The sequence below is a fragment of the Cyprinus carpio genome, chromosome B20, assembly GCF_018340385.1.
Source record: "Cyprinus carpio isolate SPL01 chromosome B20, ASM1834038v1, whole genome shotgun sequence".
Lineage (NCBI taxonomy): Eukaryota > Metazoa > Chordata > Actinopteri > Cypriniformes > Cyprinidae > Cyprinus > Cyprinus carpio.
The window spans coordinates 18,506,126-18,524,098 of NC_056616.1; the positions used below are offsets into that span (position 1 = coordinate 18,506,126).

The following is a 17,973-nucleotide window of genomic DNA, read 5'->3' on the forward strand; positions in this document are numbered from 1 at the left end:
GAGCAAGTGGAAATCAACTGGAATAATAAGGGAGTGAAAGAGAGAAACAGAGGTATCAGATGTGAACGTGGGCCCACACAAACACCAACACCAGCTCTGCCACACACACACACATCCCCGCTGTCATGTCTTGCTAATGCCGAGTTCACACTGCACGATTTTAGCCCTGATATTCACTCGCCGACAGATTTTGCGAAATCGCCTACAAATGCAAGATATCAGAGGCAAATCGGTGCTCGTTCATGTGAGTGACAGTCACGCAGTGTGAATTATCAAAGACGCGATCTGAGAGAATTGACGATGTATCGCTTCGCGGCCATAGACTGTATAAAAACATGGATGTAGTGTACGTGACATCACCCGCAGATTTCTGAAGAGCTTATTTGAAGCACAAAGTGGGCAGAACGGGCCGTCGCTATCTTGGCAGCGTATTACAGTGCGTCACTCCCAGATAATCGAAAATGGGCAAAAAGGCGGGAGCTGGTTGCTGAAGGCCACACCCACCTAGCTCAATGGCAGTGTCAGCAGTGGCAATCCACCTGTCATTCAAATGGCCATGCCCTTAATTATGCAGAACTTATGCAGGCTTAATATTATTTAAACGGATGAGTTCTAAAAAAATTCACCCCCCACAGTTGTAATGAAGGGCAAAATTAGCTATATAGACCAAAATATTTTTTTGAACCAGGCTGTAAACAGGTTTTTTTCTGCTGTTAAGTTGCATTTTAACATGGGGAGTCTATGGGACTGACTTGTCGGCGATTAAAAATCATGCTGTGTGAAATGAGTTCTTACTGAAAAATACATTGGCAGCCAATGAGAGAGCAACATACAGGGCAGAGGGAAGTTTGGTGAGGACATTTTTTGCATTTTTTATTTTTTATTAAGCAATTAGCCATGTACAAACAACGTGGCAATATCAGCACATTTTTGCATTAGAATATACAGAACATTTTTTATTTTTTTTTAATTGTATTTTTTGATGATATATATATACACACACACACACACACACACACACACACACACACATACACATACATACATATATATATATAACACACACACACACACACACACACACACACAATATATATATATATATATATATATATATATAAAATCAAAAATACAATTAAAACAAAAGGGTGGTAGGGTTTTTCCTGTAAATAACATTCTTCTATAAAGGACAAAAGATTTAGGCTATTGCAATTTTCTTTTTCATCACTTTGATGGCTTTTGTATAAGAAATAAGCTCATTATAAAATGCACAAAACGTTGGTTTCACTTTTAAGTACTTAGATTTGTGTTCGGGGAGGGATTCATAGACCACATATCAGCTCGATCTTGCATTATTTCCTTATCACTTCTCATTTGGTTGTGAAACGTAGTTTGCGGACCAGTCAGAGTTGTCAGCGATTCTTCCTATTATAAAATGCAGTGTGTAACCTCCTGTCATCGATCCATTGTGCAATGTGAACACAGCAGCAACTGAATGCTACCCCAGATAGTCGTGCAGTGTGAAAACAACGGTGATCCGATGACTTTGAAAATCATGCAGTGTGAACTCGGCATAACACTGATCAGCAGTCTACATGCACACACACACATGCTCAGAGCAAGTGTAGATTAAGTGACCGTGGCTGACCTCTCCTTGTTGAACTTGAGTGAGTGCAGCACAGCTGGTCTCTTCTGTCGCAGGTTCCACAGGTGAATACTATCATCAGCCAAAGCACTAACCAGCGCCCCCTACAAGACAGAACAAAGAAAGACACACCATTTACACAACCTTAGGAATAAAGCCTTATGAAACACCTTTTATCTTACATTATCAACAAGCAACACACACAACCATTTTTAAGTTTGGGGTCAGTAAGTTTTAATTGATTGAAAGTGACAGTAAAGGCATTTATAATGTTACAAATAAATAAACAAATAAACACAAATAATTTCAAATAAACACTGTTCTTTTCATACAAAGTATCCTGAAAATACACAAAATTATTTAACAAATTTTTAATATGTTTAACAGTAACATCTTAAACATTTAACAATGTTTTCCACACTGATAATAATAATAATAATAAGAAGAAATGTTTCTTGAGCAACAAATCAGCAAATTAGAATTTTATTTTAAGGATCATGTGACACTGAAGATGTACCAACAGTACAAAGTACTGTAATAAATTACATTTTAAAAAATATTAAAATAAAAAATGGTTCAATATTACTGCATTTATTGCATTTTTGATCAAGTAAATGCAGCCTTGGTAAGCATGAGACACTTTCAAAAACATTAAAAAATCTTATAAATCTCAAACTTTTGTACAGTGTTTACATTATCAAAGTCAAGACGCCATGTCAACGCCATCTTTTTTTTCCAACTTTTTTACATTGCTTACTGGTTATTATTGCACTGGCAGGGTAATAAGCCAAACACAATAATGTAGAGGCACTGCTTCCATTACCCTCCTCACATTCATGGAACTGAATTTGAATGAAAACACAATAAACTTTGTACCTCTGAAACTTTCTTTACTTGATGTTGCTGTTTGACAGTTTTACTTAAAAACAACCAATTCTATGTGCGTGTGTTTAACATCATTCTATCTCATATTACATATATATTACGTTGTTACACTTCTGTACAGTTGATTATCGTTCAGATTTTTGTTGGAGGCACTGCCTCTCTTACCTGCTTGGAAAAAAGCCTGAAATATACCATACACCGGTAGAGATAACCTATTCATTCTGCAACATTTCTGGAGGGCTGAAAGATTCGAGATACAGTGATGGGTGGTTAATGTATGTGTGTGAGAGAGAGACAGAACTGAGTGGAAAAATAAATCGAAAGAGAGACAGTGTGGGTGGGACAGACAGAGGGGATGGAGGAGGGATGCTACCACAAAATATCTCCTTTCCATCTAGGCACTGGCATACTCAGACCAAATACACACAGACGCTGCCTTTCCTCTGGTTATAGAGGCTGAATATAAAACAGACAAGAATCTGTGCTTTGTCCCAGGTGTGTGTGTGTGTCTGTCTGTGCAGGCTCTGCTTGGTCTGTTGAGCCCCAAACAAACATATACACACTGAGACTGAAAGTGCATACACACAAACATGCACTAATGAATGTGTGAAGGAACTCAAAATAACATTTTAGCTAAAAATAAAAGCTTATGAAGCCCAGCCATCTCTCACCTGAAAGAGGACTATCATACAGCAAAAACAGTATTTTTAATCACTGAATTTGTAAAACATTCTTACATTCTTAGTCTAAATACATCTGTACATATTATTTATTATTCCAAATAAAAATATAAGAAAAAATATATTTTTTAAATATAAGAATATTTGCAGTTACATCAGTTTTATCAGAAATTAATAAGACCAATAATATTAATAAAAAATTTATAAGCAAGTGAGTAAATAATTTAATTCACTATTTTTATATCAAATAAATTAAACAAACTAATGGTAATTTTATATGCTTTATATGCCTATTGTAACTTTTAACATGATTACATTTTGGAATTTTCCAAACAGATTTTTAAGGTCTAATGTCAAGCAATCATCTTGAATGTAGTTCTTTTATTATTTCACGTGATGCTACTAATAGATCATGGTACTACTAACACAGATGTCATGGTTTGATTCCCAAGGAATGCAAATACAGAAAAAAAGTCACTTTGGATAAAAGTCATCCAAATGGTCTTAAAAAATAAGTACAAAAAAATACCATGTTCATGTCAGAAATAACTTGCTGATGACTTCTGAGAAGTCTGTTCAGAATGACAAACTAATTTCAAGATGTTTATTTATATACATATACTATTTTTTGAGTTTGCCTTTTTTCATCAGAATATTTTATTTTTCACTTTTTTAGTAATAAACCTCACTAAAAATATCTAAAAGCATACACATGCAATTTTTAATACAACTGAAATACATACAATTAAAATCAATTTATTCCTTATTTTCTAACATCTAATATATTTTTTATATTGCACAACAGAAATATGTTGATTAAAATGAAATATACGCAAAGAGAAAAGCACTCTGGTGTTCTATCTTCAACCAACCAAAGATCAACATTCAAAACAAATCAAGATGCACTTAAAATTAATTCAAGAAGAAAGGTCTCTATAAATAGCCAAATATACCCGTGGACGTAGAGTGAAATAATCGTTTTGACTTTAAGGAGTCACAATCTACAAGGCGGCTTAGTGTAAGAGATCCCTGTGGTCTTGACTGTGGGTAACACTCTGGGGAGGAAATGGTAATATCAGCTTCCTCTGTAGGATCCCTCCAGGCCCACTCTGGAGGACAAGAGGGTTTGTGGCAGCAAAGGCACTGGGTTAAGGGATCATCTAAGCCTCTTGAGGCTTCATCCTGGATTATTTAAACTGCCTCTTGGAGCTCCATGGGAATAGGCTCTTAGCATAAGGCTGAGCAGGACCCAGAAAGAGGGGGAAAAAAACATGAAACACTCACTTCATTTATGAGAAACTGTAGCTGTATGACGGCTGCTCCGCTCTCGTGCTGACAGTAACACTCCACACCGGGTCGGCCGAATCTGAAAGGGTTCTGAGTCAAGGAGAGAATCGGGAAAATCAAGATTGAGATACTTTTGGGTCAAAATCTGAACATGCCACTTATTGTTTCAGCATTTTATCATAATTTTTTTAATTAAAGGCACTGTTCCAGTAAATGCATGTCAGTCATTGTTCACCCTCTGTGGACATACAAGTTAATTACCTCTGCCAATCTCTCTGGCATGGCTGCTAGCAATGAAGTCTGTCAGTCACTGTCAAATCTGCTCTATGAAAGCCGGTAATAAAACACAACAGCTCACTTTATAAACATTGTTGTTTTGACAACGTTTTCCAATGTCACAGACAGGCTCTCCCTGTCTGAAGCGTTAATATTAAAAGACTGATCAAGTTAATATTAATGACTTCAAAAAAGTTATTTTAATTAAATTCCAAAAAGTTGGGGAAGAGTATGTAATTTCTTAGCAGGCTCATTGGACGCCTGGCACGTGGTGTGTGAATGTGTGTGTCTGTGTTTGTGCTGTAGAGATATAATTTGATGATAACCTCTACTGGGAACTGCACACACTCATATTTCCACAGCATGGAAATTGAGAAAGAGAAATGAAGGGAGGAGAGCACAAGACGCCTATATGTGTATGCAATCAGGGTGGTGGAAAGAGGGAGGGAAGAACAATTAAAACAGATTAAAAGAGTGATCACTAGAGCTCAAACTGTTGGCACAGAGACAAGATGCAAACAGCAATAACAAGCATGCATAAAAAAAACGTGTAATGGAGTCTAACACTCAGGAGTATTATGAACACAGATGCATGTCTGATGTTTGTATGAGAGTATTATGAGAGAAAAGTGAATAATTAATATGACATATTTAAATATATACAGTATATTTTTTTAGCAATATACTGGAATGTTACTTTTTAGCTGCATTTTATAGTTGTTACATTCATCACCTAGAGGAAGCCAGTACAGTCATTCAGTGGCTCATCCCATCAATCACAGGCACTTTGAAGTGACAGGGATGGAAGATACCGGAGGAAACTGTGCATGTCGATAAGGACACGCCTTGAATCCTCATACATCCTCTGATCACCTGTAGCTGCCCGCTTTGGACCCTCATCATGTAATGAGGAAACACACACAGTGGTCGGCTGATATAGTGAGGACAGGGGCAATCGGTGTGGGTCAAACAAAGAAAAATGACAGATACAAAATACTAGCAAAAATACTAATGAGAGAGATCATCACTGCATAAATGACAGCACAGATCTGACATCACAAACATGTTGACGAGGGCAAAGCAGTAGAGAAAGCATGAAAGAGAAAAACACTGCTGACTCTATGCCCACACGCAATAAAGTCCAGTGGGCTGTTCATGGCTATAAAGAAATCACCCATTAAATCTTTTCACAAACAGCAACTAGACAGTAACCATGCATTTAATGTATTAATTATGGCTCTGTTCCAAAACCTAGTAAGCTGTCTATAGAAGCAGCATTTTAAGGCATTGTAGACACAAAAACAGTTCCACTGACTAGATTATATCAACTTCTTAAACTCGCTTTGACTAAATGCAAAAGGCTTGACATATTGGTATCTATTATAATGCTTAGCAAAAAGGGCATATGAGGTTAGATAAACATTGATTAAAAACTTAGATTTCACTCAATACAAAAAAGTATTGATAAAAACAGTTCAGGGTCATTAAAAATTAATCTCTTTGTATTTATCTTACCAACATGCTAACCTCAAAATCTATTAAAATCAATAGTGAAATGAGCCTCATTTTTGACTTTTGTAAGAATGCTATCTTAGAATGCCGCTTACTAGGCTTTGGAACAGAGCTAATGTCTGTGTGGTTATCGCAAAGACATTAAGTCAGTCAAAAGAAGGCTAAAGGAGGGACAGAGAAAAAAAGCAAGAAGAAAAAGAAAGCTGCCTACAGGGTCAATAGTGACGTTTATTCTGTTCTGACGTCAGGAGTGTCCAGTCATGCTTTACACTAAGAGAGACAAGACAACACACAAACACATGAATATGCACATAGAGAGCTAACATGTTACAGTGAGCTCCAGTGATCCTACCAACTGTGTGTGAAACACAAGCATACTCTCTCTTTCTCTCCCATGCTCCTGGGAATGATTAATTTGTCTAATACGCTTTCTAAATAAATAAACTCCAGAGGCACGTTTGATTTATTGGGGACCCAAACAATTAAAGTTGCAAGCACTGTGGCTGTCGCTGCAACAAACTGCCTTCACCTTGAGCATGCTTCAGTGCACATACGCTCTCAAACAAGCCACTCTGCAGATACACTTGACACGCAGCGTGCTCTATTAAAACATCCTATACTCAGCACCACTGTAATCAGCCAACATGCAACCACGGACGATTCATTTTAATACACTTACTAATGTGTCACTGTTTTTCCAGTGCAGCGCTGTCTTGGGAAATTTGCATACGGGGACATTTTTTCTCCACAATCTTGGCTTCCTTCCATGTTATATCTTAGCAGCTTTTATGTGTTGAATCAAGCATGATAGCTTGCGCTTTACAGCCATGATTTTCAGAGACCAACACAACCGTAAATCACACATTCTTTGTGTCTATGCAGAAGACAAACAGACTGAAAAAAATCAACAAACAACAAACGGACAGAACGATAGATAAAATGTCAACAGATGGACAGACAGACAAAAGACAGAACTACAGACAGATGGACTGATAGACATAAACCAACATACAGACAGACACATACGACAGACAGATAGCTGTTTTTGTTTATGTGATCATCTCATAAAGAAGCATTTAAACAGTAAGAAGTATACAGGAGGACTCACAAATGAAAGAAAGTGCTGTGTGCATCTTTAAAAGCCTCTCTCCCTGTAGGTGGGTGTGATTGATTCCTGGAGATTGGCCAGAGAGTATTAATGACCCTGTTCTTCAAGCTAAATTTAGATCTAGCATTCACCACTCACAGAGGATGATGTAGACCCTCAAACACACACACACACACACACACACACACACACACACACACACACACACAAATATAAGAGCTAAGAAGTGAAGAGAGGGAAAGGGGAAATGAAAACCTAGTAGATTCTCTTGTTGCCAGAGGCCAAAAGAGAAAATCTATAGTGCAAAGTAAAAGCAGGACACTCTTAAAACTTTCTTAAGGGCTTTCCAAAATTTGAAAGTGAAACCCTCTTAGTTGTTTGCCAATGAGTTATATAAGCTGAATCAGTTAATTAAAGTCTCTCTCTATATTTTTTTTTTCAACAAATCATATTCACTAGCATTTGAAAAGATAATGCCTCAGTTCAAATTTCAAAACTAGGTTATACAGCTTTAGGACTTTGCTATAGGACATTGATACAGCTCAAAGTGCTTCATCTCATTCGTATGAGTCTGTAAAATGTCTTCTGACTGTATCTCTCCTATCAAATGTGCTTTGTGTTTAAGATGAATAGATGAAGACATAATCGATGTGTGAAAGAGAGAGAAGCACACTGGGTATTGTGAATGAAACAGGATATTGCTACCCATGGGGAGCAACAAAAGACATTATAAACATTAAATCAATCAACATTTAAACATTCGGTGAGACTGTGAACTGCTTATGATGCTGTGTCTGATACCCTATGAGAAGTCTCAAGTTCACACAAGTCATTATAACTGTTGAATAAATGTTTTGATACAAGGTGTCCTATAAAAACGCATGGCCCCATGAGGGAAGACTAGACTAGTGATCGCAATGCATTAGTCCAGAACACTTCTGTCAGGTTTTCAAAGAAAAGGCAGAAATGAAACATACATAAGCTCATTTGCACTTAATGTAAGGAGGAGTGGAAAGGGGATTATAAGGGGAGGATATTAAAATGTGCTAATATTTTACACACCCTAAATTTCATTCACTGTAAAGGATATATGTTATGCGATACATTAAAGCTAAAAAAAAGTTACTTTAAATGATAAAACCAGTCAGTGGTTATATTAAAAATTTCATCAGAGCCATATATCTCTAGGCTTCTGATTGAAGAAACAATCTTAATTTGGTTGACAGCATCAAACTTTAAAGGAAAAGTTATTACCCCTATCCAATATCCAAGTTACTAAAGTACATTTTTAAAACTAAAAAATCATTTATAATGAAGCCATTTTTATCTTGTTTTTTGAATGAATTAATCTTAACTAAAATACCAAATTTGTTTACAGTAGATAAATTAATACTACCTTTAAAAAATGGGCTCAAAAACAATAATGAACAGCAGCAAGAAACTACACAATTTTAAAACAGTGTCATGCTACTAAAAATGTGATTTAAAGTGTTGCTTTGGTAAGATTCGCCCCAGCACTGAATGTCCACACAGACAAAAGCTCATGTCTTTTGGCAGGACGATCTACTCTGACTTCAACAAGGTCATGGCGCAATGCACTCACAATAAAAATGGGTGATATTTAGCTATTAATTTAACAAATGGAGAGCCAACTCCCACTGAGAGACTTTTCTATGTGTTTTCCTTCTAACACTACAGCAAAATCAACTGCTCTTTCACTATCTTATCTGTCCAAGGACACCATATAGCACACACACAGTCAAGAATTCCAACACTGGAGCAATTCCCAGGGCATAGTGCCGATAAGCCAGCCATTAAACAGATGGAAAAGAAGGAGGGGGGAAAAAGAAGAGAAGGTGAGTAAGAAAGACAGAGGGAGAGACAAATGGGGAGATGGAAGAGATAGATGGAAACATTGATGGAGGGAGGGGAGTTAATGAGAGGGAAAAGAGGGAAGAGAATAAATGAAGAAACGATAACAGAAGATAGAGGAGCAGGTATAAGAACAGAATGTCCTTAAGTGTTGGAAGGGAAAAAACATTCTGTTCCGGCTGCTGAGGATTTAAGCGACTTTTAAATTTGCCTCTTTGTTTTTCAAATTTGGCATAGAAGAAAATGATTAGCCACTCTTAAATTAGCAATACCGATTTGTGAATAAGTTGAAGGGTTGTCTGTGGGCAGCAGGCCACGTTAATCCAACCAGCTCCATCCATTGGTTAAGACAGGAAATTAAAACAAAGTATGAATGTGAATTAAAAAAATACAAGCATTGAAACGTGAAAGTGAAAGAGCAAGACAGAGAAAGAGAGAGAAAAAGAAGTCATGTCACTTTTGAGTGCTTACAAATTGTTGCTGACCCCTCTCAACGAGCCTGAGGGTGAATCAAAAGCCAGAACATTAGCGAGCTTGTGCACTGACCCATAATACTTCAGCCTCTTCCAGATTCTAGAGAATTCCATCAAGGACAAAGCCTCTGTGTGAAGCCAGCAGCACTACTCAGCTCTTCCCTCTGCCCATGAGTCAGCATGCTGCCTGGACAAGAAACATCCTTCAACACAATCTAAGAAATGCCAACTTGCTGCACTATCTGTTCTTTCCTTTATCCTGTTCTCTTCCCTCTAAACTACTAATGCCCATTTATTCCTTGGTTTATATTAAAGGGATAAATTACAATTCTGTCATTCTTTACTCACCCTCTTGTCATTCTGATCCTGTATGACTTACTTTATTGTGTGCAATACAAAGGAGATGCTTAGCAGAATGTCTATGCTGCTCTGTTCCATATAATTAAAGTGGATGGGGACCAAAGTCTATTAACCTCCAAAAAGCACAATAAAAGCATAATTTAATGTCTCACATGCACTACATTCCGAATCTAAGCCATCTGATAGTTTGTTTGAGGAACAGACTGAAATTAAACATATGATTCACTGAAAATCTTGCTTGACAGCAGTGATCACCATTCACTTTCATTGTATAGATAAAAACAACTTTCACATTGTGCTATAAATACCTTTTTTGTGTTACCCAATAGAAAAAAAAATTGCACTGGTTTGGAATGTCTTGATGGGGAGTAAATGATTTCATTAATGGGTTGAGCTCTTCATTTAAGCTTTAAAAAAGACAAACTAAATAAAAAACACAACCAGCTGTACTGCTGTAAACAATCTGCTGATAAGCTGCTGCTTGTTGGTTAATTTTTGTGTTAAACATACACCACCTTTTTTTTTTTTGGCATTTTTATAATCTCCTCCAGCAGTGTTCTATTCAACTGCACCCCATTAGCAACTAAATAAACCAGAAAGAGAAAACAAAATGAGTTTTCTGCCTCTGGAAAAGAACAGTTAGGCACAGCCAAAGGGTGCATAAATCCAACAATCCTCCCCTGAGATGTACTACGTCTCGCCTGCAGCAGACAGGGGTTAAGTGCGTATTTCAAGGACATGACTGTATCGCTCCCGGATACGAGATGTGTCCCAATGGGACAGGAATATTTCCATGGTTAAACGGTTGTTTTTAGCACCGAACACCTCCAAAAACACACGCTCAGACTCAATGCCACCTGATGATACCCTTGCACACCACTTATATGGCATTTCAGCCAACGCAAATTACCGTGAGTGACAGTCTCCCGATTGTCTTGACCTTTACTGCGCTCGTCCTCCTGCCATATCGCATTAGACGGCGTGTCTGCATCAGAGCGTACGTGGGGTGGAACATATGGATACCGCTGTGTATAATATCATTACCATCTCCATCAGTCCACACCGACGGTCCTCTAACACCTCATATGCACACCACGTGAAGGACTAATGGAGATGGATGAGATGAGGATGGGAAAATGAGGATCAACACTATGCAGTTTATATACGTAGCAAACAAAGACACAGAGAAGAAGACATTGATTACTTTACAGTTTTAAGCCCCTTCTAACCAGTGCTTCTTTCAAAACTTTCACTTGCCATTTCACTTCTACAATCTACTTCATCTATGTAAGGCAGCTAGGTAACATTTACAGGGGTCATGAACTGCCTTTGTTTTTTTATTTTGTACTATTCTCTGAGGTTTACTTATAATGTTATCAAGATTTTTAAAACATCATAATTTAGAAGTAATAAGCAATTTTTTTCTGTCATAGTTTTAACCCCCCTCATCAGAATGCTCTGTTTGAATAGGCATGGAGGATTTTAGACTCAGAAGTAAACGCCCAATATTATGATTGGCTAATAGTTGTGTATGATTGACAGGGTTAGGATACGATTTGCGCTCATCAATTCACTGGTATTATTTAACGTCCAAAAAAAGCATGCCTTAAAGCAGGCGGTAATTTGCGCTGCTCTTGGTAGTTTGCACGGGTCATTATGGTAATGAGACGTTGCGTCTGTGTTCTTTAATGTGCACCTTGTCAGTAAATCACCCACAGAATTTTCCCTTCCCATCTGTGCTTTTATTGCGCTCTAACGCTAATTTGCCCTGTTTAGAAAATCTGGCCCATAGTCAGCACAGTATCGTCTTTTAGGGTGCTTTCACACCTGTAGATCGATTGCTTTGTTCCGAAACAAGGATTCCAATTATTACAATGTTGCTTTTTATTCTTGGTGCAGTTCGCTTTCACACGGCAAAGTTTCTAAACGGACCAAATTTGTTAACTCAAGTCTCGCGCGAGTAAGTTCCACGGTTTATTTTCCCGGGATTCCACCGCTGTCATGGCTGTCATCCATCAGGATATAGAATAACAACAGCTTTGCCGGCTTATTGTTGGGTTTTTTGTATATATTGTCATTATATTAATTTATCATTTTAAGCAGGAGTACAGGATTCATCTGGAAAACATTTTAAAAATGCACCTACTAGGAAGAAGAGCAATAAGACAGCATTATAAAATGAAAAAGTGCGCTTTGATTTTGAATGGCGAAGACGTGCTCACCTAGACATTCACAGGTTCTTTTTGAAATATTAGCAAAACAACAAAGCTAATGCTTTTCACGGAACTTACGTAATTACCCATCATACATTGTGATATAGCCTGGTTCGTTGGTCTGTTAGATCGGATTGCTTTCTCACTACAACTGAACTGCTCCAGAGTTCATTTTCAATCGAGCTGAGACCACCTCGTTCAGGTGATCTCAGATCGATTGTTTTGGCGTGGATCCAGGCGCGGTTGCCATGTTCACATATCCCCAAACGAACCGAGCTAAGGGCAGAAACGTCCCAGGTTCCGAAACAACCGGCCAGGTATAAAAGCATCCTGAGGGTGCTTTCACACTTGGTTCAGTTACCTGGTCCGAATCCGAGTTCGATTGCTCCCCCTGTCCCCGCTGGACTGCGTTCATATCATTTTATTTGGGTCCGAACCGCGGTTTGTTTGCGTCATCAAGCCAGCAGATGTTTACCCCGTTTCTAGTAATGCACAGGAGAAGGCAGCAAATGCATAACATTGCTCTCTGCACTTTCATATATTTAAGTTTTTGAACCGTTCATTTTGTTTAAAAAGCTTCGGTACATAACGGCACTTGCGTCTGTCTTACGAATGTTCTGCAAATGCTCTAAAGAACGCTGAAGGCGAACAGAAATGAGATATACAGCTCTCTGCTTGCAGCGCGTCAGTCACGCTCGTCAGGAAAGTGAGTAAAACACACACACAAACACACATTTTCATCAAATAATACGTCATTAATAGCGGTTCACTTCCGCGATTTGGTACGATTGCGTTCACATCATCAGTGAACCGTACCAGAGTTCACATGAACCGTACCCCAGACCACCGTTTTTAAGCGGACTCAGGTACGGTTCGCGGGTGCACACCCGAGTTCGGAAGACAGCGTTCACATCATCCAAACGAACCGACCTCTGACGTCAATCGAACCTGGGTGCGCACCAAAAGTGCTAGTGTGAAAGCACCCTTAGTTTCAATCTTTTTGAAAATCCCGCATTGAATTGTGTCTTGTTTGTAAATGAATCTGCGGTAAAATGAAGTGAACAAAGGACCAAGTTCTTACTGACGCAGTCAGGATCTTCCTTAAAAATAAAGTTAATTCACTCTTTCCTAAAGTTGGGATCAGAAGGAAGGCAACGCAAATACTGTTTTTTTCACAATTTGCCACTGCACAGCATTTTGTTGTCTTCAGAGCCATCTTTATCATTTGGTTTCTGCATAGACCTGTACGTTTGCCTCTCTCGTAAACACTACATGCATGAATCAGTGGGCGGGGCTAAACAGGCAGTGATGTCAAGGCAGGCGTTGATCTTCTTCTGTAGAGGTGGTGCTTATCCACACTATTCCATCATAGAGTAGAACATTACAAAGCTGTCGTTTTGGCAGACTGCCTTCAATATAAGCTGTTTTTAGACTAATAACAAAGTTTTGAGTTCTGAAACCTACAAGATGTTTTTATAGTATAATGACCTCTTACATGTCAAAAGAACAGAGGGTTTCTCAGTTCATGACCCCTTTAACTTACCGACTTGCATTTTTTAGCAGAACAAAATATCATTGTTAAAAATATCACAGTTTTTAGACACATAGTTAGGTCTCTCAACAATAAGGATTTTTTTTCTGCTGCAATAATTTTACTGGCTTCCAAAAGAAATGACCACAAAAGAATAATCACATTTTTTTTTTTTTTTTAGCAATTAGTACTTTTACATTTGTTGGAAATATTAATACTTTTCATTTTCCTTTAAACAATTTTTGTCCATAAGATGTTTTGAAAAGAAACAGAAAGTCTGAAACAAGCTCCAAATTCTAAAACTAACATATCACTCCATAAATTATAGCTAAACTACAGAAATAATGTAATGCCACTTGTTATGAAAAACAATGGCAAACTATGCAAAACATTATTGATTGGTTTATGGCTTTCAGCACATTCTTACTGTTGCTTCCAAGATTATAACAAGTCATCTTTGCAACTTCTTCAAAAGCACATCTGTTATCTGTTAAATAATATTATCAAATAAGGGGACTTTGCAACAACAATGTAGAATATATCACAGAAAACCAAATGCCTATGCTTACAAGGCATAAAAATAGATATACAACACCAATGAATATAAAATAATGCAGCAATGGCCTGAAAGGGCAAGTGATTATTCCACCAACTGTCCTGAAACATTCTCGCACTGGCCCCAGGCCAGCGGGCCATCCTAGTTGTTGAGCCCTGATTGTACATGTTGAATCCTGAACAGTCATACTGTCTGAATTCTGTCCCATCTGACTGACTGGATCCAGCTTTGGCGTCAATGAAAACCTTCCAATCTCCCTTTCTGATATCCCAGCCTGTGTGGATGTGAGTATTATGTAAATGCTGTTGTGTTGTGTACGATGTCACAAGAGCCCTGAGCTAAAGCTGACAGACTAGAGAATGAGAGAAGAAGAGAGATATGGGTGCATAACCCCCACCAGCCTCCTCTGCTTTAATTCTCTTCCTTTTTCTCTCTCATTATCTCTCTCTTCGTTGCATGCTGTCACTTCCTCCTGCTATACATACATTCTGTTCTTTTGAACACATGTGTAGCATGCCCCCTGTTTATTTTCTGACCTTCATCCTCAATGCATGTCCTCCAAGGATATCAGCTTTTTGACTCTAAGACATCAGAGACACCTACACACACACACACACACACACACAAACACACAGTCTCTGTTCTCCAGAGCAATGTGTCTGCCGGCTTTAAAAGCATCACCACACCCCTTCAGTGCTCTGCCTTCCCAAAGCTCCTCCAGGCTTTGTTCATAAACCTCAGCGTGGCAGTTTGATTGGTGATACAAAACACAGCTGTTTACTATACCCACAGGATACAGAGTTAGAATCAGATAGAGGGAATCTAAAATCTGTTTAATGATTCAGGAATGCATCTACCTCTGTTAAAGTAAAAAAAAATCACATCTAATAAACAGTGGCACAGTGAACAAAGACTGGCACAGACATATGGTGCAGTCCAAACGTCTGGGACTATTTAGAAAAGCTGTGATTCAAAATCTAATTTTAACCTGGAAATAAACAGAAAGTTGCAGGAAAATAAAATGAAGAATAAAAGAAACACCATTACACAACGTGCATTAAGAAATATTGTACTATTTAATAAATGCTGTACTATTTTTAGGCAACTAATCAAATAATTTGTGACGTTTGTGAACTCCTTTGTACAGACAGTCTTTTATTGAATCTTAAGATGCTATACGTTACATTCTCAAATTATGTCAGATATCATGATCATTAGGTTTTACACAAACACCAAATACATTTTTAATTAGAAAAATGCAGATCTAAAACATTTTCACTTGCAGTCCCAGATATCTGAACACCACTGACAGGGTATCCTTCACAAACAGCAAGACACAATTCTGCTCATGCTGAGTTTACAATGTTTATAAAAGCAGTATTTACTAGCAAAGCTTTCACACTCACCTGCACCATTAACTCTTCAATACAGAGGGCACACGGGTGAGACAAGCTTTTGTTCAAACACACACACATACCCATTGAGCACAGTGTGCAACTTTGGGAAGTGCATTAAAAATGTATGGTTCTGCAGCAACTGTGTAATACAGTAAAAGGCCAGCAGAGACTAACAGGAAGACTCCTGTGTTCTTTTTGGTGTGTTGGTGTATGGGTGAAAGTACATCTGATGGGGACAATAAGATCTGAGCACGCAAAGCAATTCAAAGTGACTTCAAAGATTTAATAATACAGAATAAATGTCCAGATGTGTTAGCGAAAGGGAATTTTTTAAGCCTGTTCTCTATGGGATGATATTAGACTCAAAATGATTAATAGCGGCACACACAATTATACATGCACTGCATAAATTTTATAAATGTATCTTACTAACCACAAACAAATACCTTTCAATTTGACTCTGTGGAATTTAGGATTAAATGATTGCGCAGCGATTTTCATTTTTGCATGAGCAATTTATGATATATTAATGCAGAACAGAACATTTTTATTCGCAAATATGTCTATATTTGTACAAATTGCTGCACAATCATTGAATCCTGAATTCCACAGACTCAAATTGAAAGGCATTTTTTTGTGGTTAGTAAAATACATGTATAAAATGTATGCAGTACATGGATAATTGTGCGTGCATCTATTAATCATTTTGAGTCTAATTTCATCCCATAGTTCTCCTAAGGCAAACATCACTAACAGACTACTATTGCTTATACTTAGAGCTAGAGATTTGAACCCCTAAACCTGAGTATTTCAGCAGATAGAACAACAGATAGATCAATATGATATGAATGATAGACAGAATGACAACAAAAATTACAATTTTCAATGACAGATACATAGGCTGAAGAACAGACAGACTGATAGAATGATAGATATTACAATATATAGAATGATAAAAAGCAACACAGATAGATATAGATATTAGTCAATAAAATGATAAACAGAACAACAGAAAGATAAAATGACAGAATGATCGACTGATTGACAGAACGACAGATAGATGCTAGCATGATAGATCTATAGACAGAGAGACAAGCAGACAGATACATACACACATAAATGATAGAGGGAGAGAGAGAAAGAGAGAGAGCTCAGTATAGATTCTTGTTAAACAACTGTTCAGTTGGGCTGGTCCTTGTTTATGTGTGTCTTTTTGTGTGGGTGTTTGCCCTGTCATAGGAGGCCGCTGTTCGCCAAACATGGCCAAAGAAGCAGCATGTGGGAGGTTGCAGAAAAAGCAACACTTGGACCAAAATCCCTGTTTAAACTGTGACACACACACACACAAAATGCCACCCACATCACACTTTCTATCACAAGTGACAAGATTCAGAATACTGAAATAACTGCCCTTCTGTCTCGATTCAATCCTTTCGCTCTTTCCAATCTTCCAACTCTACCTTCCCTGTACATTTGACATCACAGCCTAATCAGCAATCTGAACTAATCAGACGTAAATGGCAAACACCCCTGTGGCCACAAATGTCCCAAATCACACAGGTTCAGCATGAGTGTGTATGTATGTGCACATTTGAGCGAGATATGCCAGCCGTGTGCCTCAATGAGCATTAAGAAAACGGTGACTCATCATACCACACATTACACGTGTACCTCTCTCTCTCTCTCTGTCCTTCTATAGGGTCTCTGTATGATGTCATGACAGCAGCAGAGCAGTGCTCTCAGCATAGGACAGGAATTAACATCACAGTCACTTACGTCTATAATGCGTGTGTGTGTGTGTGTGTGTGTGTGTGACGTGGGGGAAGGGAGACATGGTATTGCGTCTGCACTAATTGCACTGTGTACTTCATGGACTAACAGCACAACAAATTAAAATCAGATTCTAAAGGCAGCAGTCTGTAGCAATAGATATCAGTCTATTGTAATCATTGCAAAAAATGAAGAATTTATACTTGTGGTGAAATAGCACAGCTGGGTAGAGACATTTATGTCATTTGGTCAGCTCTCTTCTTTTTATTTCACCTTTTATGTTAATCTTTCTAGATTTTCTGTCAAGTGTAAATTTAGTGAAATACAGAAAGTGTAAAGGGTGTTAGAGCTTGGGATTTAAAGTGTGTGATATTGTGAATTAGCACTCAGATTCAGCCATAAATACAC

General features: G+C 37.9%; 1 protein-coding gene across 1 annotated transcript in view; it reads right to left on the reverse strand.

Annotated features, from left to right (window-relative positions):
* Window positions 1–17,973, reverse strand: part of LOC109049616 (syntaxin-binding protein 5-like) — a 74,006-nt gene that overhangs the window by 42,673 nt on the left and 13,360 nt on the right. The window contains 2 exon segments of the mRNA XM_042746226.1: window positions 1,649–1,749; window positions 4,495–4,576. Of these exon segments, the coding sequence (XP_042602160.1) occupies window positions 1,649–1,749; window positions 4,495–4,576 (183 nt within the window).